Source organism: Bos indicus x Bos taurus, chromosome 5 (genome assembly GCF_003369695.1).
Source record: "Bos indicus x Bos taurus breed Angus x Brahman F1 hybrid chromosome 5, Bos_hybrid_MaternalHap_v2.0, whole genome shotgun sequence".
Taxonomy (NCBI): domain Eukaryota; kingdom Metazoa; phylum Chordata; class Mammalia; order Artiodactyla; family Bovidae; genus Bos; species Bos indicus x Bos taurus.
In genome coordinates, this window is record NC_040080.1 from 38,126,244 (window position 1) to 38,150,588 (window position 24,345).

Genomic DNA, 24,345 nt, shown 5'->3' on the forward strand with positions numbered 1-24,345 from the left:
CTTAATAGTAATTTTAGGTCTTTGGTAAATAAAGTTTATAATGTTTTGACTGCATTTCTAGCTTAACAGAAAACTTACTTCATGAGTTATTAAAATGATTCGATCTTTAAGAGACTTTCAATTCTAAATGGCGTTACTATCATGTCAGGGGCCAATACAGGATCAACACCTAGTACTGTCAAACTGACACCTTACATTACCTGCCTAAGATCTGCTCTGATAATATTATTGGGCGTGAATTACTTTCTAATGCATGTGCTTCTTTGAGTGTGATTTGTTTTTCCTTTGGTCCATTTTTAAAAAGCAAGGAAACACCAGTCTAAGGCATATCTATGACGCCTGGGGAACAAAAGCCTCCACTGGTGAAAGATTATAAAGGGACTGAGGAGAGACTAAGAGCCTGTTCTTAGCTGACCCACTGAATCTGACATTGTTGCTGATGGAGGCACAAATTCCAGGTTCAAGACTCTTTGACACAAGGGGCACCTCCTGGCCAAAGTTTCCCAGCCTAACACTGGAAGTGAATCATTGCCTTTCCAAACAGGATGCTACTCTCATGATCACACACCCACAAAGAACCTTAGATGTCTCCATTACTTGCTCATTGAGAAGAGAAGTGTGAGAGGTCCCACGTGAGACTGGAGCTTTATCAGTAATGATCTAAAGGCTGTGTGAAACAAAGGGAACGCTAGAAGTTTTCCCCAGAATCCAAGAAAATATCTTTAAAGAGATAAGTCATGGGTCCATCTTTGTTTCCTTCACTTTTCCCAGGGAGCCCAGAATCTACAAGAATTTTCTTCCCATTCTTTAAATGTTTAGTTCCTTCTTCATAGTGTAGTATAAAGAAAATAAGGGATGACAGTGTCTCATGATGAAGCAGCTAAATTACACAGTGTGTGTGTTCAGTCATGTCCGACTTTGCGACCCCATGGATTGTAGGCCACCAGGCTCCTCTATGTCCATGGGATTTTCCAGGCAAGAATACTGGAATGGGTTACCATTTCCTTCTCCAGGGGATCATCCTGACCCAAGGATCGAACCCATGTCTCCTGCATTGGTAGGTGGATCCTTTACCACTGCTCCAGGTGTGCCACCTGGGAAGCCCTAAATCACACAGAAAGAAGCACCATGTAACTGAACAATGTGTTGAAATGATTTCATGTTTTAGGACACGACTTCCTTCTCTGGTTTTTAACCTTTCCCCTCCTTAACATAATCGCTTCCCTGGTGGCTCTGTGGTAAAGAATCCACCTGCCAATGGAGGAGACGCGGGAGATCCCTGGGTTGGGAAGATCCCCTAGAGAAGGAAACGTCAACCCATTCCAGTATTCCTGTTCGGAAAAACCCATGGACGGAGCAACAGTCTGTGGGGTCGCAAAGAGTCTGAAATGATACAGCAGCTGAACAAACAACAACTTCCTAACAGAAAATGTTAATCAGCACTGTAGGAGGTTATCTTTTGTTTGAAATATGGGGCATTGTACTCATGAAGAAGTTACTATTTAACACTTTGTCATTCATAAAGAAAGATGAAGCTTGTTAAAAAAAATCCAAGGACTATTTTCCCCAGGTTGAGGAGTACTATATTTGGCTCTCAATCTCTGGTCAAAGAAAGTTTGCAAGGGGCTTTTGTTAAGATAAGAGTGAACACACACACACACACACACACACACACACACACACACACACACACACTATTCTCTCCCAATCCTAACCCTTCAAGGTAACCTAATAAGTACCACCACCTACTCTCCCTTTCTAGAGTTCTCTGGTAGCTCAGACGGTAAAGCGTCTGTTTCCAATGCGGGACACCCGGGTTCCATCCCTAGGTCGGGAAGATCCCCTGGAGAAGGAAATAGGAATCCACTCCGGTACTATTGCCTGGAAAATCCCATGGACAGAGAAGCCTGCTAGGCTACAGTCCATGGGGTCGCAAAGAGTCGGACACGACTGAGCGATTTCACTTTCACTTTCCCCCTTTCTAGGATTAATTCTCCTCTTATGAGCAACACAAGATCCTTATTTGAGGTGTGCTTTCTACTTGCAGTGTTCAGTGGGAGAAGATGGGGAAGCAGTAGCCTTGCTTAAGTGGTCCTCAGTTGGCGGGGGTCAGGGGTCAGGGAGGGGTAAAAGGGTGTCCAGAAAAGCCACCTCTGTAGGAAAATACGAGCAAAAGCCTCCAGACCTTTTGCTCAGAAGTAACATTCCAGGGTGGCTAGTCCCACCAAAATGAAACCGGGAATGCAATGGCTGTTAGAAAATACTTTGAAAGGCAGCTGATCTACGTTTATTGAGTCGTACTTCTTTCTTTTAATAGCACAAAGAGCACAGGCCCTAGCAGTGCGCACACGCTCCTCTGCTTCGCAGCCCTGCACAACCTGCAGCCATCCAGCAGGCCCTTCTTCCTGCAAGATGGCTCCTCCACGATGACCCTTACGAGGAATGAGCCCGAGGTGCCACCTACGCGTCCAGAGACGGCCCGCGGGCCTCGGTCCCCACCCCAGACCCGAGGCCGGACTCGGTCGGATGCGCGACCCCACGCGTGATGTCTTTTTGACTCCCTAGACCTCGACTCATTTCATGCCCTTCCTTCCACGCCCCTTTCTCTTGCGTTTCCTTCCCGCTGGTAAGGCGCGGTGGAAGGCAAAGCTTCCTCCCGTATCCCGCGCGCGCGGAGCGGCGCTGCACCCCGGCGGGCAGCAGGGTCACGGCGCCCGGCGTGCGGGGGAGGACGCGGGGAGGCGCCTTCCCGGCTCCCGAGACCCGCCGCCTCCTGCCCTCCCTGAAAGCCGGAGCGCGGCGGCGGCGGCAGGGGTCCCGCGGGCGGAAGTGAGAAGCCGGCCGTGGGAGGAGGCTGCGGCTGGAGGCTGGGATCCCCTCCCGGCTGACGGCCCGGGACGACCCGAGCGGGCAGCGCGCGCTGCCCCGGCCTTTTTTGGCGCGGACCGAGGCCGGAGGGGCGGGGGGGCGAGGCCGAGCCACCGCCCCCGGGACCGGGAGGAGGGGCCGCCTCGGCCCGGAGAGGCTGGGCGGGAGCGGGCGGCCCCGCACCGCCGCCGCCTCCTCCCCGCGCTCCGCGGCCACCCGGAACCCGGCGAGCGCGCGCGGGGGCGGGAGGCGAGCGCGCAGAGCTGGCGGGAGCCCCCGCCGCCCCCGGTCCCCCGGCCATGTCGGCCGACGAGATGGTGCAGATTCGCCTGGAGGACCGCTGCTACCCGGTGAGCAAGCGAAAGCTCATCGAGCAGAGCGACTACTTCCGCGCCCTCTACCGCTCCGGCATGCGCGAGGCCCTGAGCCCGGAGGCCGGGGGCCCCGAGGTGCAGCAGCTGCGCGGCCTCAGCGCCCCGGGCCTGCGCCTGGTGCTGGACTTCATCAACGCGGGCGGCGCCCGCGAGGGCTGGCTGCTGGGCCGGCGCGGGGAGCCGGGTGGCGGGGCCGAGGAGGAGGAGGAGGACATGGACGAGGCGAGCCTGCTATCTGAGCTGGTGGAGGCGGCCTCCTTCCTGCAGGTCACGTCTTTGCTGCAGCTGCTGCTGTCCCAGGTGCGGCTCACCAACTGCCTGGAGCTGTACCGCCTGGCGCAGGTGTACGGGCTCCCGGACCTGCAGGAGGCCTGCCTGCGCTTCATGGCTGTCCACTTCCACGAGGTGCTGTGCAAGCCCCAGTTCCACCTCCTGGGCTCTTCTCCTCCGGCCCCTGGGGATGTCAGCCTGAAGCAGAGGCTGAGAGAGGCCCGGATGACCGGGACTCCCGTCCTCGTGGCCCTGGGGGACTTCTTGGGGGGACCCCTGGCCCCTCACCCCTACCAAGGGGAGCCCCCGTCCATGCTCAGGTACGAGGAGATGACGGAGCGCTGGTTCCCGCTGGCCAACAACCTTCCTCCCGACCTGGTGAATGTCAGGGGGTACGGGGCTGCCATCCTGGACAACTACCTCTTCATCGTGGGCGGGTACAGGATCACCAGCCAGGAGATCTCCGCGGCGCATTCCTACAACCCCAGCACCAATGAGTGGCTCCAGGTGGCCTCCATGAACCAGAAGAGGTAAGCACCCAGCCAGCTACTGCGTTCCCGTGCATCCACCTGTTCCGGAAGCCATACCCCTCAGGTTAACTCCACTGGAGTCAACAGCAGTCACTGGAGGTTGTTCTGAGATGGGAATGGCTTGCTTGGGAATGTGGTTGGCCTTGACTCTGGCAAAGTTCCCAATAAACTAAGAAATTGCAGGGAAGCAGAAGCCCCCAAGGAGGTCAGCTCGCTGCGTGGTTTTCTTAGCCAGTATTTTGCCTTCAGACGAATTGCCTTTTTTGGGTTTTCCTAGAAGGATACTTCCAAAGAAAACTTTATTTAATTTTGCTTTTATTTTTATTTTCTTTTAGGAACTAATCCTGATTATAATGACACACGGTAACCCGTAACACTGACTTGGGATGTTCTTGTTGATGACTTTGAAGCTTACCAATCTGTGATCAGAAAATAATCATTAGGCTTCTACTAATATTAGCTATCCAGGATTACCTTCCTTGTTTTTTATTCTCTTTTGCATCTCACTTTTCTTCCCAGACAGTCTTCATCATGGACTCAAGACTTGAGCCTGGCATTGGTCACCTGCAGAATTAGAATATGATCATCCACCCCAACCTTTCCCTTCCCATCCTGCAAAACCCTCTCAACATGCACTTGGGTGACTTGAAGAAAGGAAAAGGAAGAAATCAGGGGCAGGAAGAGGGAACAGAGTCAGGGATGGAATAGAAAAACAAGGGCAAATTACAGGAAGAAGTGGTAGGAAAAAAAAAACAATGGCAGAGCCCAGGATGGCCCAGAGCCATTCAGAAGTGGGGAGAAGAATCAATGTAACTCAAGAAAGGACAGGCATGCCCTTTCTTCGGGCCCATCTGTGTCTATCTCAAGCCCCCCACCCCACCCGCCCAACCTCCACCGTGGTTCCTGCCCTGAAGTGTGGAACAAGGAGTTGGGAGACTCACAACTGTGCAAAGAAAGTCTTAACAAGAATGAGAAGGTCATTACACCGATTTACTTGACTTAAGATGCCCCTCTAGGCTGAGTGGGGGAGGGTACACTGGCTTTATTTCTACTATAATATAAAATTCAATTTGGAACGTGTTGTTTGTTTTTTCATGGTGAAAAATGCATAGTTGTTCTAGAAAACATGGTAAAAGGGCAAAGAATGAAGAAGCAGAAAGACTGTCACTTTTCTCATCCTAGTACTAACCAGGCCTGACCCTGCTTAGCTTTCAAGATAGGACATGTTCAGGGTAGTATGGCCATAGAAAGATCATTACTACTACTTCCTCCTTGAGGGAGGTGATAAGCATCTACAGGTTGGCGTATTTTTTTCTATCCCCTCTCTAGTGCATTATTTACACTGCTGTATTGAAAATCTGATATCACATTGTTACTTTTAAATGGATTCTAAGAGTCTTTGTTGAAGCAAGCAAGGAACATGCAGTGGTGATAGAAGATGCCAAGATCAGGGTAGAAGGGCCAGCAGGCTGGCACCTCTGCTCCCATGTCTCCTGCTGTGCATTTGGTGCTCAGCACACAAACCCAGCTCCACAACCCTTAACACAGCACCTCACGTGATTCTTTTTTCTCTCCAAATCTCTGGTAGTCCTTCCCTGCCACCCCTGCAGAACTCCTTACTGTCCTCTTTAGGGAGGAAAAAACAAGTATTCCAGTAATGCATGAATACATACTTAGAAAAATTGCAACTGACATTGAAAAACCATGGAGTAAAACATATGTGTATCTATAGACATATTAATGTAAATATATAAATACATAATATACATCACAAATGTATATTTATAAATACAGTAATGGTTTACAGGGGAAAATATATATGTATGCATTTACATGTTGGAGTATATATGCATCTTATACATATTTTTACTGCAAAATTGTTTAGCTTATGCTGATTATTATGGCCCTTGGTATTGCCACTCTGAGAGTTTTTTTCTGTATCAGCAAATGTAGACCCACCTCACTCTTGTTAATGGCTGTGTAGTATTCCAGCCTATGGATGCACAGTACTGTAATCAGTTCTTGCCTTATCACGAGCATTTAGGTCACTTCCGTTTGCCATTATAAAAATCCCATATTGTCTTTGAATATGTGTGCCTATCTTAGTTGGTATATGTTAGCTCTACATGGCAAATGCCTGGAATCCCTGGGTAGATGGAACAAAGTATACATGCATTTTAAAGTTTGGTAGCTCCTGCCAAATTTCTCATCAAAAATTGATCTAATTGCCTCTCTTAGCAACAGTGTTTCAGCTTGCCAGTTTTCTAAATTCTTGCCAAGATAAGACATTATGAACAGTTTTTATCTTTACCATTATAATGGACAAAAACACTGGTGTGACTGTCTCTGCTTGGAGGAGAGATTGTTTGTTTCATATGTTTATTGGCCATGTGTTTATCTTTTATTGGAGAAGGCAATGGCACCCCACTCCAGTACTCTTGCCTGGAAAATCCCATGGACGGAGGAGCCTGGTAGGCTGCAGTCCATGGGGTTACTAAGAGTCGGACACAACTGACCGACTTCACTTTCACCTTTCATTTTCAAGCATTGGAGAAGGAAATGGCGACCCACTCCAGTGTTCTTGCCTGGAGAATCCCAGGGACAGGGGAGCCTGATGGCCTGCCGTCTATGGGGTCACACAGAGTCGGCCACGACTGAAGTGACTTAGCATATCTTTTATAAATGGCCTTTCCCAGTTTTTAAAAAATTGGCTTATCTTTTTTGTATTAATTTTAGAAATTCTCTTCTTGTATATAGATAATAACTGTTATCTATTAGGTAGTGTTGCACATGTTTTTCATCTGCCTTTTTTTTTTTATCATAAAGGTCAAAAATGAAATGCCAGAAGTGACCAGGCAGGTAGAGCCAGTGAATAGAGGGGTTTGGAAGGGTTATGATGAACTGGAGAGTTACTAATCCACCGCAAGAGGGCGCCACATCGCGACCACAGCTGTTACTGCCATAGGCGTGAGGAATGGTGTCGCCAGACAGCTCAATTTTTAAATGTTGGCACCGTACTCCATTTAAAAAACAAGCAAGTCGACAACAATAAGAACTGGCCTTGTGAGCATCCAGTTTTGGGCTTCATGTTTATAGGGTATTTTTATAGGAAAGGGAACTTCCCTGGTGGTTCAGATGGTAAAGCATCTGCCTACAATGTGGGAGACCCAGGTTCAATCCCTGGGTCGGGAAGATCTCCTGGAGAAGGAAATGACAACCCACTCCAGTATTCTTGGTTGGAAAATCCCATGGACGGAGGAACCTGGTAGGTTACAGTCCATGGGGTCACAAAGAGTCGGACACGACTGAGCAATTTCACTTGCTTTTATAGGAAAAGCATTTCAATTGTTCCTAGTCAGTTTTGTCGTCTGCGTCCTATGAGCTTTTTATCTTGCATAGGAAAGGCTTTCTACAAGGAAGGCTTCTACTAGGAGAGCCCGCATCTGTCTCGTGCTGTTACTTTTATAGTTTTGCCATTTTATACTTACATCTGAATCTTTTGGGGATTTTAGGTTATAACACGTTTCCTGAATGTTCAGTAGTCTTGGTTCTTCACTGTGATTTGCTAAACCAGTTATCCTATGCTAATTTCCCTGTTTCCCAGTGGGCAGTTTAGCCATTCCTATAGTAATAACGCATTTTTAAATTTTTGTAGCTTGGGAACCTATTTTATTGTCTTATAGCACAGAGACCCATTTGTTCTGTTTTAATTCTCTTGGTTATTCTTGATACATTTTCTCCTTCAGATATACTTTAGAATCTTCTTGTCAAGTCCTGTTAGAATTTTGATTGGAATTACAGTGTATCATAGGTTAATTTGAAGGAGGATTCACAGTTCTCTGATACTTTGCAGATGGAAAAATGGTTTGCTTTTCCATGTATTTTGGGGGGTTTTTGGTCCTTTGGGAAAGGTTTCTTTTATTACCTTTGGTCTGTTTTTTGTTGTTGTTGTTGTTGTTTTAATTATTCTTATGTATTTTCAAGTTATTATTATTCTTTCTACACAGATACCTTTTTTCATTATATTTTTAGAATTGGGTGCCATATTGGAATTTTAACCTTTTCTCCTTCATACTTTGACTCAGATCTGACATAATCTCAACCAGGATTCCATCCCCGAACCCTCAACTGGACTAAATGATGAAACACCATGCTTTCTTTTCTAGCATACTCCTCACCCTGAAATGAAATTTTCTGTTTTTGTTTTTTTCTTTCTCTTCGGATTGGGACCTACTGCTTATTCAATGCTTATGTATATTTATACTGCTAACATAGTAAGCAATAAATGCTTTAAATGCATGGCTTTTTTGAACTGTGGAATATATTTTACATTATTGTAATAAAAGTGAATGTATCTTTTTGTTCCTTTAAAAATGTAACATTGCAGTGAATATTTTTATTTTGTAAGTCATTATAGTCATTTTAGTTACTTAGAATTGCTGAAAAATAATAGTAAGTAACATTTAATTGAACATTTACTCTGTGCTGGGTACTGTCTAGTACCTAGTACTCTGTACTACTGCTTTGCATGTATCTTCTCACTTATTCTTCTCAAGGATTATATTAGGTCCCTGTTTTACGGAGGCAGAGACTGAAGCACAGAAAGTAAATTGCTCAAGGTGTGTAAAAAGTGGAGTAGTGAAAGTGTTAGTGCTCAATCATGGCCAGCTCCCTGGGACCCCATGGACTGTAGCCCTCCAGGCTTCTCTGAGCATGGGATTTTCCAGGCAAGAATACTGGAGTGGGTTGCCATTTCCTTCTTCATGGGATCCTCCCAACCCAGGGATTGAACCTGGGTCTCCTACTTTGCAGGCGGATTCTTTACTATCTGAGCCACCAGGGAAGCCCTACTTGGAGCTTGGTTACTCCACTTTTTAAAAAATTGGTCAAGGTGTGTAAAAAGTAGAGTAACCAAAATTTAAATATTCATTGACTCAGTATAACCATTTGGAGCATTTACAGGTTTTGGCTTCATGACTGATGGTGACTGTCTTCATGAAAACCTTTAACTTTTCCTTTTAAAAATTATTTTCTTCCAAGAAGTTGAGCTCAGATATTTCATGATCCTGGGTTGCTTCTCAGAATTTCCTCGTGTAAATCTCAGCCCTCACCACAGCCTCTGTGCCAGCCTTGTTCTGGTCACTGTTGAATAAACCACGCAATGATATGGCTCTGCCCTGAAGAAGTTTATAGTTGAATTTAGATGATAAGACAAATAAAAGTGAAGCCTGGAATGGAATTATTGCTGGATAATGTGTCCCACACAGGCTCCGGAAACACTGGAAGAAACTTAGGAGACTGGAAGAAAGACTGGAAGAAACCTTGAGTAGAATGGGCAGATTTTGACCCCTGGTTACACAGCATTTCACATCCACCCCATTCACTTGCCTTCGCTGAGTTTAACTGGACCATTGACAAAGGGATCAAAGATAGAGCAGCCTACTTTCCATGGGCACTGAACAGTAAAATGATCCCATAATCCTAAATAACAAGGGACAGGTGGGGACTTAGACTCCCCTGGGACGGAGAGATTTATAAAACCCTTTACACCCTAGAGAAAATGATGCTAAATGACCAGTGGTGAACCAAAAAAGAAAAGAAAAAAAAGAAACGTTTAGGATTGTGCCTTCTACTTAAAATGGCAATGAGTACACAACGCTGCTGGAGAGGCTGCTTTGAAGTCCAAGCACACAGTACTGCCCAGTGGTCTGAATGTGGATTTGATCTCTGGAGTTGTCAGGATGTAACTCTGCCTGTGTAGAAACTTGTGTGCCCACAAACTTACTTGCTTCCCTTCCTCGCTTTAATTTGGGATAACTTGCAGGAACTGGCACCGCTGCAGTCATCAGTTCATTAACTTCTCTGTTTCTAGAGTTGTCTCTAATCTCTTGTGTTGCCCTGTACCCTTGCTCTGAAATCAGAGTAGGGTTGTTCTACATGTGAGTACAGCAAGACTAGGAGAGAAACCTACCAAACAAGTCCTTGGCCTGGAAGGAATTACACTTGTCAGCTTTGGCTGTCCTCTTTCCTCTGAGCCAAAGTTTCTTTTAGAACTTTTCTAGAGTGATGGAACCTTTGAGAAATGTTGTCCTCTATGGTGAATTGCAGTGGAGCCTCAGGATAGCATGAAGTAAAGTGTGTTAGTCACTCAGTCTTGTCCAACTCTGAGACGCCATGGACTTCTCCAGGCAAGAATACTGGAGTGGGTTGCCTTTCCCTTATCCAGAGGATCATCCTGACCCAGGGATTGAATCCAGGTCTCCCGCATTGCAGGCAGATTCTTCACTATCTGAGTCACCAGGAAAGCCCCATGAAGTAAAGAAAACCATATGTCTATTCACCTCCCCTCACCCAATGTAATTTTGACCAACAGTTTAAATTGTTTTGTGGGTTAGGTTTTCTCAGAGATGGTTGGTAGTAGGGAGCAGGCATGACTACTTCTGTCTCCTAACCTTTCCTTCTCCCCTTACTGGTCCCCAGGGCACCCTACTATGTGGGGAAGTAGCATAGGGGAAGGAGGAGACAGAAGGCCCTAGTAGTCCACAGACTGCACCATCTTTCTCAGAGAGCTTGGGAAAGGACGGGAGAAAGGAGCGAGCTTTGCGCTCCAAGTTTTACCCTAATGGTAACAACTTTTCTAAGCCGCAAGACCTGCTGGTGGTTTACAGTTCTTGAGCTTTTACTCAGGGCTGCGTGTTGTGGTCACTACTTTAGGTGTCCTCCAGGGCCTCTGTAAGGGGGGCCTTTCTGTTGGCTCCATTTTCCCCGAAAGGAAACTGAGGCGCAGTGAGTTCATTGAGTGGCACTCCAGCCTCTCAGACCCCAATCATCCTATGTAGCTACTGCAGCGAGGGTGGTTGTGTAGTTCTTGTTTGTCTTTGATACCTGTGTGCTGGTGGTTAGCATGGTTCATGTTACTTAGCTTGGAAGGATTTCAAGAGCTTTTGATTTCTTCTAAGTGAAAGAAACTAGATCATCATCTAATTTTTCTCACTTTCATTTCTATCCACTGTTTAAGTCAAGTATGTAGCGACAGCAAATAATTATTTGATTTAAAAATCCTTTTTCCTTTCTGAATGGAGGATATCAGGGATCAGTATTAGGAAAAACCCTATAAAAGTGATAATTAAAATAATGGCTATGTTGGATTCATACCTTTACCCTGTAGGATGTGAAGAATGGAAGACTTACTTTCAGAAAATGGGAAAAGGCAAGGATTTGTGGACATGAGAGTGCTTTGTACAGAAATCCAGCACTTTGTACTTTGCAGCCAGTGACGGCTGCAGTTGCCCGACGAGAAACTAATCCTCCTGAGGTTAAGAAACATAGGCAGGGACATGCAGGCAGTGATCTTTCTGTAGATTACCCTTCTTAACTCTTAACAACGTGCTTTTCTTTTCCCCCCTTCACAAGTGGGGAAACTGAGACTCGGATCAGCTGAGATTCAATGCCTTGTTCAAGGTCACAGAGCTGTTTAGCAGGGGAGCTGAGACTTCCCCATACAAGCCTGGGTTCATAATCCTTGGCCGTCTGCCTCTTCATCAAGTGGCCTGTGTTTGGGTGGCAATTTCATCATAAATTCAATATTGAAAACTGTTTCTCTTTTCAAGTGAATTTGAGCATATTGGGGTCTGGAGAGATGGAGTTGTTTACTTTTAGCTGCCTGTTCATTCAGCCTCAGAAAGAAGTCCCTTACATATTGCACAGGACAAATGATTATGCTGGAGGAATATCAAACACTGTTTTGATCTTACAAAATTTACTATCTGTGTACCTTTGGGGAACAAAAACAAATTGTGGGCTAGTAAAATTTAGTGCTTATTTACAAGCTTTATTTCCTTTGGTTCCCCAAATTTGCACACACAGAGAGGGCATCACGGTCAGATTTTAAGGACCAGTGGCAGCAGGAAAGGTAAGCACCGTGAACCAGGGACCCCCCAGTAACTGCCACCCCAGTGAAGTCTACTAGCATGAAAAACTGAATGGCCGATTGGGTTTAATGGACAGTGTGAGCTTCTTGATGAAGAGTACTCTGTTCACTGTCTGATTTGAAAAACACAACTAAGCTAAAACTCATTTAAATGTAAATATTACAGGAACCATTGAAAAAATCCTAGTTTTTTAGTAGGTGGCTATATAGAACATACGTTCTGTATCATAATGTATCATTGTTTATTAAACATCTGTCCAGCATGGCTACTTGTTTATTACTGCTTTTTAATCTACCCTCTTACATGCTTTTTTCCATTTGAACATTTAGAGCCTCTGCACCCCCATTCTTTAGTAGGACATTGTTGCTTTCGACAAAATCATTGTGTTGGTACTTTCTGATATGCTGTGTGCTCTGGTTGTCTCCACTGCCCTGGGATGGGTGTGGTTTACACACTTGAGACGGAGGTCAGATAGCTGGTTATCGCCAGAGCAGGTCCAGAACCAGGTCTGCAGCTCTGTGCTGCTGCTCGTATGAGTGTAAAGTTGAGATCGTTGCATGTATCACAGTCAACTCACGCAGCACTTCCAAATGCTTATCCTTCCTGGCCTTTAAGGAGTCCATTAATTCCTGTACTACAGTGAAAGAAATTAATTTTTTCTTTTCTATCCGAAAGTCATGAGACTTTTATTTAGTATCTGAAGCCAATAAGCAATTTAATTGTATTACTGAATATGAATCTTAAAAGCAATACATTTCTCTTTTTAAAATTGTTTACTCTTGTGATAGGTGAGCATTTGTTGATATCTGTTATTTGTTGAGTTAACATGTATGAATACTCTTATAATGCCAGATCAAAATATTTCTGTTTAGTTCAGTGCTTACCTTGTATGTTGCCATGCAGTGTAGAAGATGCCCTCACATGAGGAGGATGGGTGAGCCGTCTGCTTGAGTGAACTCATGGTAAATGGGTGTTTGGACCACCCTGTAGAAAACATATGGCATGTGCTTGTCTGTGTAGGCAGTGCTGATGTATCCTAGGATGGAGCCTACCCCCTGTGAGTAGAGACGGCAAGGGAGTGGAGTGGGTAATTGCTCCCACTCTTGAGAGAGTATTGAGTTTATTTTTTAATCAATCTACTTATTATAGAAGTATAGTTGATTTACAGTGTTGTGAGTTTTTTCTTTCTGAGTGAATTATTTTTTACAACTATATTATTTTTTGATTGGATATAGTGGTCTTGAGTTTAGCACATACAAAGTGTCTTTGATTCTTGGTTTAAACTAAGCAAGATTAGTCCTTGTTACATTGAATTGCTTACCTTCAACAGCTAAAGTGTAGAGAATGCACCATTTTTGTGGCTTCTTGGGGATGGGTGAAATCTCGGATGCTATTGCATCATTCCTCTGTCCCCAGGCATAACAGCACCCTGTTTGGAGAGCTCATTTCCTTCAAATACCCAGCAGATTCCACACACAGCTTTAGCAGATTGTGCCGTGGTCTTTTGAGTAATCAGAACTGACTTTGTGGGCCTTTGTTTCTCTCTTGCAGGTCTAATTTCAAGCTCGTGGCTGTTAACTTCAAACTCTACGCCATTGGTGGGCAGGCCGTTTCTAATGTTGAGTGTTACAACCCTGAGCAGGATGCCTGGAATTTCGTGGCACCCTTACCAAACCCTCTGGCTGAGTTCTCTGCGTGTGAGTGTAAGGGGAAAATTTATGTCATTGGAGGATACACTACCCGAGGTAAGTGAAGGCCTGGAAAGTGGTCCTCCTCCATGTGAGCTTTGGCAGCCTGGGGGAGGACGGGAGGGGCTAGAGGAAGCCCTCTAGTGCACACCAGCCTGATGTTATGTATTTCTTACTGTATATTTACATATCTGGAAAAAAGCATCCTGTGGGACATCAAAGAGGGGTCTTTGATGCCTTTGTATGAGCATGAAAATTGCATGGTGTCGGGGGAGCTGTGAAGAAAACATGTATTTTCTTCCTGCTCTGGAAATCCCACCCTGTAGTCAACCATCCTGTGATTTGGCTGGATAACTCCTACCTTTCTCTCAAGTACACTGAACCCGCCTCGTCTAACACTGGGATTTAGTGCCAATGCATCCTTGCAGGTCTTTCTTTTCACTTTCTCCCTTGTGTTCGGGTACAAACATATGGGGTACAGATTCTAAAAATTCAGCTCCAGGCTGTTCACATATCATAGGAGGAACAAGAGCATGAAGAGCATTCTTTCTTGACCAGCAGTGGGAGGTGGTTGTGCTATTTATTAAACCACACATATGTGTTTTCTGGGCTTTCCTGGTGGCTCAGGTGGTAAAGAATCTGCCTGCAATGATCCCTGGGTTGGGAAGATCTCCTGGAGAAGGGAATGGCAAGCCACTCCAGTATTCTTGCCTGGAGAATTCCATGGACAGAGGAGCCTGGCAGGCTACAGTCCATGGGGCTGCAAAGAGTTGAACACAACTCAGTGACTAATGGGCTTCCCAGATGGTTCTAGTAGTAAAGAACCCACCTGCAAATGCAAGAGACTTAAGAGATGTAGGTTTGATCCCTGGACCAGGAAGATCCCCTGGAGGAGGGCATGGCAATCCATGCCAGTATTCTCCTCACCTGGAGAATCCCATGGACCGAGAACCTGGCGGGCTACAGTCCATACGATTGTAAAGAGTCAGACACAACTGAAGTGACTGAGCATTCAGTACGCATATGTGTTTTCTACTTTGTTTGGTGGACATTTTATAGTTAATGATTTGAAAATAACAAGCTTCTCCATAGGTTTTATACTCCTGGTCTTGGTAGGGAGCATCTCACAGCTTGTAAAAAAATTTTTTTTATTGGAGTATAATTGCCTGAAAGCTCAGTTAGTAAAGAATCCACCTACAATGCAGGAGACCCCAGTTCGATTCCTGGGTCAGAAGATCTGTTGGAGAAGGGATAGGCTACCCACTCCAGTATTCTTGGGCTTCCCTGGTGGCTCAGCTGGTAAAGAATCAGCCTGCAATGCGGGAGACCTGGGTTCGATCCCTGGGTTGGGAAGATCCCCTGGAGAAGGAAACAACTACCCACTCCAGTATTCTGGCCTGGAGAATTGCATGGACTGTATAGTCCATGGAGTCGGACACGACTGAGTGACATTTGCTTTCATTAGCTGCCTTACAACGTTGTGTTAGTTTCTCCTGTATAGCAAAGTGAATCAGCTGTATGTTCACATATGTTCCCTCTTTCTCAGATTTCCTTCCCATTTAGGTCACCACAGAGCACAGAGTAGAGTTCCCTGTACAATACAGTATGTGCTCATTGGTTAACTATTTTATACATAGTATCAGTAGTGTATATATGTCAATCTCAGTCTCCCAATTCATCCCACCCCTTCTTCCCCCTTGGTGGCCACATGTTCCTTTTTTATGTCTATGTCTGTACTTCTGTTTTGCAGAGAGGTTCACCTGTACCATCTTTTCTAGATCCCTTATATGTTAGTATATGCTATTTTCCTCTTTCTGACTTATTTCACTCTGTATGACAGTCTCTAGGTCCATCCTCATCTCTGCAAATGGCACGATTCCATTGCCTTTTACGGCTGAGTAATATCCCATTGTGTATATGTACCACATCTTCTTTATCCATTCATCTACTGATGGATATTTAGGTTGCGTCCATGTCTTGGCTGTTGCAAGCTGCAACAAACTGCAATACTAAATACTGCTGCAACAAACTGCAATACTAAATACTGCTGCAATAAACATAGGGGTGCATGTATCTTTTGGAATTATGGTTTTCTCTGGGTATACACCTAGAAGTGGGATTTCTTGGTCATATGGTAGTTTTATTTTTAGTTTTTTAAGAAAACTCCATACTGTTCTCTATAGTGGCTGCATCAATTTACATTCCCACCAACAGTATAAGAGGGTTTCCTTTTCTCCACACCCTCTCCAGCATTTATTTTTCATAGATTTTTTTTGATGATGGTCATTCTGACCCATGTGAGGTGATATTATATTGTAGTTTTGATTGGCATTTCTCTAACAGAGAAGTTGAGTGTCTTTTCATGTGCCTCTTGGCCAACTGTTTGTCTTCTTTGGATCCTCTTCTGTCTCTTATAAGGACATACTTCTTGGATTTAGAGCTGCCTGGGTTATCCAGAGGATGGTCTCTTCTTTAGATCCTTAACTAAAATTACATCTGCAGAGATCCTTTTCCCGAAAAAAGTGGCATTCAAAGGTTCTGGGGGTTAGAAGATGAACATATCTATCCAGGGGCCACCATTCAACCTTCTGTAGGTGGTGTTTTTATTTATACATTTAAGGACGGTGACGTGGGAAGAGAAGTGCTTGGGGAGCAGTGAGGTTTTTCTTTTTCACACCAAGTTTTCATCACTTATCCCTTGTGACTCTCCACTGATGATAAGATATCCATCCACTCTTCCTTTACAAATAATTGAAAGAAAATGAGACCTAGCAGTCACTTCTTTCACTTCAGCATTGGTGTTCAGGTTACAGTGGTCAACTTTATAGACTTAACTAAACCATGGACCCCAGAGAATTCCTGTGTGTGCATACGTACCTCTGTGTGTATCTGTGTGTCTCCTCTCCTAGGAAAGTAAATACAGTTATTTACTTTTGCACATTTCTAAGAATTCTGATTCCTCCCTAGGTTTTGTGACACAGAATGTGCCCTGTGGGCTGACCCAATGCACACACAGCCCTTGGTTTCTCTTCTACCCCAGAGTCGGGAAGCCCTGACAGGCAGCACTGTAACCCAAAGATGACTCTACTGGTAGATTTCCTAGTTTTTCCATGACCCTGGCTGAGCAAATGTTCTTTAGATTTGACCTGGAAAACCCTTGCTTGTGTGTTTTCTAGTTTCACAGGCCACTACTAATGTGCCTTCTTCACTTGGGCCACCCACTGTGATCCCTGACCCGGCTTCCCTGAGCCAAATCCCCATGACAGGATGGTTAGGTGACGTGGATGGATGGCTGTTTGTGCAAAGGCTGAAAATGAGTTTTCTACTATGAGAGGGCAGGCAGCTCCTTGTCCTCTGAAGCCCCCTCCTCCTCTGCTTGGGCTTGTCCCGGCACTTCCTAATAGTTCCTTGTCTTTAAAATAAGACATCATAATTGCCATGAAAAAAAAAAATCAGGAATTGAAGTTGGGTTTTTAACCTACTCACTTAAGTCAGGTGATACTTTTAAAATTTAGTAAGGGATAATTCATCATTTTTATGATAACTGTTTGATTATTTTAATTCTTTGGCCAGCACTGAAGAAATGAAATTCAATAGAAAGTAGTAGTAACCACTAAAGGGAAGAGGGGTGATTTGTTAAATGTCAGAGTCAACTCTCAGTGTAAATGCAAAAAGATCATTCCACCAACTCAAACCTCATCATGGCCTGAGCCCTTGTAGGGTGAGGAGAGAAAACATTTACAGAAGACCTGGAAGGACCTTCAGACCTGGACCTGAGAAATAAATACACTGACGCTTGGCCAGAATAGGTCCTTTATTCGTAGGATGGGGAACCAGGTTACTCAGGAGGACTTGTTGGTAGATTAGTAACCAGACTCCTTAGTGCTGTCTCCTAGAATGTCCGCTTTATCCCCTGTGCCCTCTCAAGGCACTTGACTTGTAGCGGAGAGCACGGTGGAGCTTTAATTACAGCCCTCTGTGGGTGGGTCCTTCTGTCTCAGGAGGAAGTACTGCTCCCAGTTTCTGCAGCGATCAAAAGGCTGCGGCTTTCGTTGAACGTCAGTTCCCAAGCTGACCTGTCTCTTTACACTGATGCTGTTGTTTAAAAAACAACAAACAGAAAGTTCATTCTTTCGGATAATTCAGAGCATTTTTAATTTTTTTTTTTTTTTTTTTTTGCTGAGGCTAAAATATTCCATTTATTCTTCCCTTGAGGAAAGAATAAAAGAACAATTTAAAAAAAAAAACAAACGAAAAAGGAAACTAGATATTTTCAATTTCACAAGCATTTTTCAAAGAGACTAGGCAACATTTTTCCTTGAAACAGGTATTAATTGAAAATGATGTTAGGGTGGTCTTTCATCTACCATCCGATTATATCCACACAATAATTAACCATCTCAGGACTTCCTGGTGGTCCAGTGATTAAGACTTCTCATTCCAGTATAGGGGGTGTGGGTGCAATCCTATATGCCTCAGGGCCAAAAAATCACAAAACATAAAATAGAAATAATATTGTAATGAGTTCAATAAAGACTAAAAAATGGTCCATGTTAAAAACAAAACAAAACAAAAAAATATATGTATATAAGTAACCATCTCGTGAAATGGGCAAGGGGAGGGGAAAGAGCCATTGTCGGCGCATCTCTGGTGTTACAGTTGGGAAACAGAATTGCCAAGCGATTCTGGCTTAAAGGCCAGAGGTCAGATTTTTTTTTTTCTTGCATCTGTCTGACTTGCAGCTCTGCCTCCTTTCCATTAGACGGCTCCAGAGATCCCGCTCAGCTCACTTGCCTTGTTTCATAGAATCTGTTGTCAAGAATAGATCCTCTTGGGGCTCAGCCTGTCATTTGCGTTAGGCAGCCCCTCGTTCTGTTAGGTACTGATGAGGGCTCTCTGAGGCTCAGATTCTTCCTACACTGGCCTGGTGGTTCTCCAAGGTGCAGGGGTCCCAGGGAGGAGCTGGGTGCTCTGTCACAGCGGCTCATCTCCCTGGTCCGACCGGCTCTGCGAGCCAGCCTGGGAGGGACGTGCCTGAATGCCAGCCCAGTGGGGAGGATTCTACACGGATCTCCTCCCAGCCATTTCCCAAACTCTTTTCCCAACTTCCGCTTTCCGGAAGCAGTTTGGCCTCTGTGAGGCAATCAATCATTCAGGCTCAGGCAGACGTGCAGGTCCAGCCGGGCGGCTGGTGGCGCTCCCCCTGGTGGTGTCCTCACGCGGCTCCTCTCTGCCTTTCAGACCGGAACCTGAACATCTTGCAGTACTGCCCCTCCGCCGACCTCTGGACTCTTTTCGAAACGTGCGACGTCCACATCCGCAAGCAGCAGATGGTGTCGGTGGAGGAGACCATCTACATCGTGGGGGGCTGTCTGCACGAGCTGGGGCCCACACGAAGGGGCAGCCAGAGCGAGGACATGCTCACCGTGCAGTCCTACAACACCGCCACCCGCCAGTGGCTCTACCTCAAGGAGAACACATCGAAGTCGGGCCTTAACCTGACGTGCGCGCTGCACAACGATGGCATCTACATCATGAGCAGAGACGTGACCCTGTCCACCAGCCTGGAGCACCGAGTTTTCCTCAAGTACAATATCTTTTCAGATAGTTGGGAAGCCTTTAGGCGTTTCCCAGCTTTTGGACACAATTTGCTGGTCTCTTCTCTTTATCTGCCCAATAAAACAGAAACCTGACTGAATTGACCTAGAATTGAAAAAGAAACCTGGTTCAAGACCAAAAAACACAACTGTCCAATTTCCAGAGAGACTCATTTTCAAAGGGAAAATGTGAGTTTTAGGTCATTTATACAGAAGCTGTAAATAAGCTTACTTGAACTAATTTACTTGAAAACTTGTGGGAAAAAAGAGAGACCAACTTTATTATTTTTTTAATTATTGATTTTTAAATTATGGGAGCAAATCCATGATAATGTTTTTTGTACAAATGTGATACCCTTGGGCCAATGTCTGAAACTGATCTTCAAAAAGAAGATTCATTGTGCCTGTTTAGTAAAGGGCCAAAGTCAAAATTGGTAAGAATGCTAAAGATGATTTTTAAATCTGTTTTGTTTAGGTCACTTGAAATATCATTGATACCTTAAGTGAGAGGTTTTTTTTGTTGTTATTAATTTACTTGACAAACATGAATATTAACGCTGTCTTTCTCCCCTGGTCACACCCACATGTGTGCAGTGTGTTTAAACTAGGGTTCTGTGTTCATTTGTTTTATTTGCACATGACTTTCCAGGAAACTTACACCAGTGGAACCCAACACCCAGTCCTCCCCCAAACCTGTGTAACAATGTTCTCAGCTATTTTTCAAGTCTTTTTTTTTTTTTAACAGTTATGAATGCTGAGTAAATAGGCCAGTATAACCTCTTATTTCATTCATGTAGCAGATAGCAGATTTGTGTGGTCAGATAGGTTATATTGCTAGGCATTCTGTATTTCTTAAAAAAGAGGATATATTGTTTAAAAGAATGGATCTCTATATTTTTTAAATTGAGTCTTAAATGGGAAGGGAAGGAAGCACCAAATAAGAGGGAAAAAAATGCCTTTGAAAGTTACTTTTATTGAATGTATTTGACCTAGTTCTTTAAGTTTGAAAGTGTAACTTTATACTTAAGTCAGACACCTTTCAGATTTAATCTTGGCTTTTTAATTCATGCTTTGCTTTTGTGGGGTAAAGTGAGGACAGCTTTGAAACATTTGTGCTAGAGAGCAGGAAAGAAGCCCTAGAGATGGAGTAGCATCTGCTGGGACTTCTGAAATTTGGTAAGGTGCTGTATTTGCCTTAGTTGGTAAATCAAGTGGAACCCAGCTCAAGAGTTGTTTGTTTACAGTAAGTAGTTAACAATGAATAAAATCTTCTGCCAGTCATAGATCAGCATTTCTTTAAAAATATACAGGCATCTCTTGGATATGCTGCAGTTCAGTGCCAGACCACTGCAATAAAGCCAATTGAAAGGATTTTCGGGTTTCCCAGTGCATGTAATGGTTATGTTTACACTATACTATATAGTCCATTAAGTGTTCAGTAGTATTATGTCTTAAAAAAATGTCCATACCTTAATTTTAAAAATACTATTATTATTAAATACTGCTAACCATTATACCTGACAAAGTGGGGTTGCCACAAATCTTCAATTTGTAAACAGTGTATTAATCTGCAAAGTATAGTAAAGTGAAGCACCATGAAATGAGTTATGCCTGTATATACACATGCAAAGCAATTTTCTTTCCATTGAAAAACATTTTTTGAAGTCCTCTGATTTTTTGCAGTGGAATAACTTTAAATTGTGAGCTGGATCCTGTCGTTCCGTCCTAACATTCCAGTTTCAGTGTGCCTCACTTTAAGAAGGTCCTGTAGAAAAACAAAAGCTGTTAGGGCAAATTCATGCATTCAGCATGCTTACTGATGCCTCCAGGATGCATTCACTGGGCAGGTGGACACAGAGGAGTTGATGACCTTAACAGGCTTCAGTTTATACAAGGAGTCACTACAGGGTTTCTTCACAACTATGACCTCCTAGTAGATTTAAAATAAGGGTCTGGTTGTAAAAAATTCTAGTTGCACAACTTTTCAGGAATACTTCTATTAGGTAAAATGAGGTAAATCTTTATTGTGGACATGGAGATAGATCTTTGTGTCTTGTTACCAAATAATCTTATCAACAACAATATTGAAGGGTTTCTAAGCCATATCCATTTATTCTCAAATACTTAGCCTTGTTTTTCTTTTTTTTTTTAAAGAACAAACTCTGACTTAAATTTTATTGGGAATAGTACTTTAATAATAGATTTATATTAATTTATATTCATTATAGAATTGAATTTCTAGTGACCAGTAATTTCATTACATATATTTAAAAATCTAATTTATTTTAGATAGTGTTAACTTGTGTTACTATAGATCTTAGCGTTTTTAAGGCTTAACCTTATATATTCCTAAGATTATAGCCAGTTGAATTAATTCTGGACAAACAGTTGGAGATGAGCTCGTAAATACCCACATTATAAGAAATACAAAGTTTCCTGCCAACCAGTTCTCTTCTTGATTACATTCTTTGGATCTATTTTCCTTGTGCCAACAATTAGATTCTTTGACCAAGTGAAGGCATACTCTCATCCACAAAGCTTTTTATAAACCAAGTTTAACGTGTGTGTATGTGCATCTGTGTGTGTGTGTAACAAGTGTGCATGCGCACACACAGGCATCTGGCATATTAAGCTCTAAGATACGCAGACTCTAACAAGACTTCCTTGGGGGTGCCAGCAGTACTTAGGCAAACCAGAAAGTGCGGTAGGAGAGATCTGTGGATTTGAGACTTCCTTCCTGCTATACACATTAGCTGTGTTGATGTTTTGAGAGTAATTTTAATTTAGCCTCATGCTCTCACTGGTGCCAATGTTGTACTGAAGACTTTACCTATGATGAAGGCAATGTTGCTTGAAAGTCTCCTTTTGTTTCTTCTCTTTCTCCAACTGCTCTCTCATTTTCAGAGATGCTTTTGAGGGCTGCTGCCCTCCCACTGTGGAGAGGGGAGTTACTGGGAAGACCTGAATGCTGGCCACCTTGCCAGAAGCACCCTGTTTCACTGAGCATGGTCTGAGTGTGAATTGTTAGAGGGAGGTTATTGGTTCTCCAGTCATTCCTTCTGGCTTTCTTTTCTGCATCCTTAGTTTCTGAGGCCCCTCCCTTTAAACATTTGTCTGATGAATGTATAGGAGTTGATTATTTCAACTGTATTTGTTAAATCTTAACAGTGAAGTACTGAGAAGGTTATGGATACTAGTAAGAAACAAGTAGATTAGGATTAAGCATGAATACCAAAGAGAATTTAACTCTGCCATTTTTTTAAAAAACCAAAATCCTAAGTAATTCCAAATGCCTTAGATATCAATTAAAATTGTTCTGACATGACAAAACTCTCTACCAGGAGAGTAATCAAGTAAATGCCTGTTCTCTTTCGATAAACCATTACTCTTTGAGCGTTGTGAATGCCGTGTTTTCAGATTTCTAGGTAAAGTCATGACCCTATGTGTTTGGCTGCACAGGTAAATCGAGTGTGAAGGCTGTGCTGTCCTGGTCGACCAGCACTTAATAGGCAGTGGCTTAATGCAGAGCACTTGAGAGACAACATAGCAACAGAGAGGGAATATGGGTGAGTCCTTCACTGGATGCCTTTCGCCTAGACTAGGGCTGGGGAAGATGAAACACTATGCCGCCATTCCTTCAAGGTGGCGTTACGAGTGAGCAGCACTTTTTGCCTCTGTGGCAGAAATTGGTCTTAAAAATCCATGTCATTAATGCTTCCAGGCATCTATTACCATCAGAGTGAGATGAGGTCTCTTTGTCATCCCTGCCTTAGGCAGAGGAGTGAATGAATGACATGAGTAGACACCACCCAGAATGGCTGTGAAAGCAGTGAGCTGATTCAGCTGTTTTCTGGTTTCCCAAAATACATACTAAATCTCTGTCATGTGCAAGAAAGTGCTAAGAAGTGGGGAGACAGACATAAGTAAGCCACCATCCCTAGCCTTGAAGACCTTGCAGCCTTGTGGAAATGTTTGCCGTGACCGTCTTAGACTGTCTGGAGGATGCCCGCTTTCATCAGGTGCACTGGGGTGTGTTGCATTCCTGCGTCTTCAGTCCTGGCCCCAGCCTGGCCCCTACCTTACACGGTTGACTAACGATCATCATACTAGCTGATTCATACCGGCTATACACTCAATTTAAACATCACATCCTGTGGTTTTTCTTTTTCTTTTTCACCGTATGCTCTTTTCTCACTACTTTCCGTAGTCTTCTCTGTACTTCATTTTCCTGAGAAGGATGATATGAGATTGGCTTTATTTAAAAATACTTAGTAGGCACCATGGCTCATGGAGCTGAGAGCTCAACAGCTTGATCCCATGAGAATGATGAGCAAAGCCAGGGAGGCAGGTATTGGGAGAGAAGCCAGCTGTTCACGTGTGTGTTTATACCTATGCCTTTAACACACTTCGATCAAAAATATTAATAAAGAAATGGACATCTAGATACTAGTCCTGACTGAGAGTCAGTTGATTTCTGCCTTTGTGATAACTATTAAAGGGTATATTTCATTCACATAAGCATATTTTTTTTCTGTTTTCTGGTGTTAACTTAGGAACACAATATAAAATACACACCAATTGACACAGACTGAGTTTAGCACTTAACATAACCAGTTTTACCCATTCATTCCTGTAGGAGACAGATTAAATGTAAAAGATGGTCAATTTTGAGTTGCAAAAGGGTGCTAAAATGACTTTGATGGGGTTGGCTGGTGCTTTGTCAAGTGGATGTCAGAGTTTATTACTAGTAAAGAAAAGGAAAATGTAATTTGCATTATTATGCCGTTTTTCTAAAAAAAACTTAATAGGGACTCTTTAGATGTCTCTACAATGTTTTCATATCTAGTGGTCATTTTAGAAAAAAATGATAATCTATAGAATGAATAGTTATGTTTTGTTATGATTGATACTTTCTTGGTTAAAATGGTTGTATTGTGTCTTCAGTTTCCAGTGTGGCTTAAAATGTAAACATTCACATGATTCATTTAAATACAATGATGCCTATGAAGCACTCACTCAGACAGCATTCCTTTTGTGTTTAGAACTACAGAAGAAAATCTCTTCAAATAAAATAGTTCTAAATCGGT

The 24,345-nt window shown here is 43.6% G+C and overlaps 1 protein-coding gene across 1 annotated transcript; it reads left to right on the top strand.

Annotated features, from left to right (window-relative positions):
• Nucleotides 1-3,050: 3,050 nt before the first annotated feature.
• KLHL42 (kelch like family member 42) lies at nucleotides 3,051-24,345 on the top strand. Its single transcript, XM_027541614.1, has 3 exons — nucleotides 3,051-4,042; nucleotides 13,525-13,718; nucleotides 18,903-24,345. The coding sequence occupies exons 1-3, from the start codon at nucleotides 3,168-3,170 to the stop codon at nucleotides 19,352-19,354; spliced, it is 1,521 nt and encodes a 506-aa protein (XP_027397415.1). The 5' UTR covers nucleotides 3,051-3,167; the 3' UTR covers nucleotides 19,355-24,345.

Bases quoted from the DNA above. Each gene is read 5' to 3' on its own strand.
- KLHL42 (XM_027541614.1), top strand. From the start codon at position 3,168: ATGTCGGCCGACGAGATGGTGCAGATTCGCCTGGAGGACCGCTGCTAC. The intron at 4,043-13,524 runs GTAAGCACCCAG...TCTCTCTTGCAG, and splicing joins GCCTCCATGAACCAGAAGAG to GTCTAATTTCAAGCTCGTGG. The intron at 13,719-18,902 runs GTAAGTGAAGGC...TCTGCCTTTCAG, and splicing joins TGGAGGATACACTACCCGAG to ACCGGAACCTGAACATCTTG.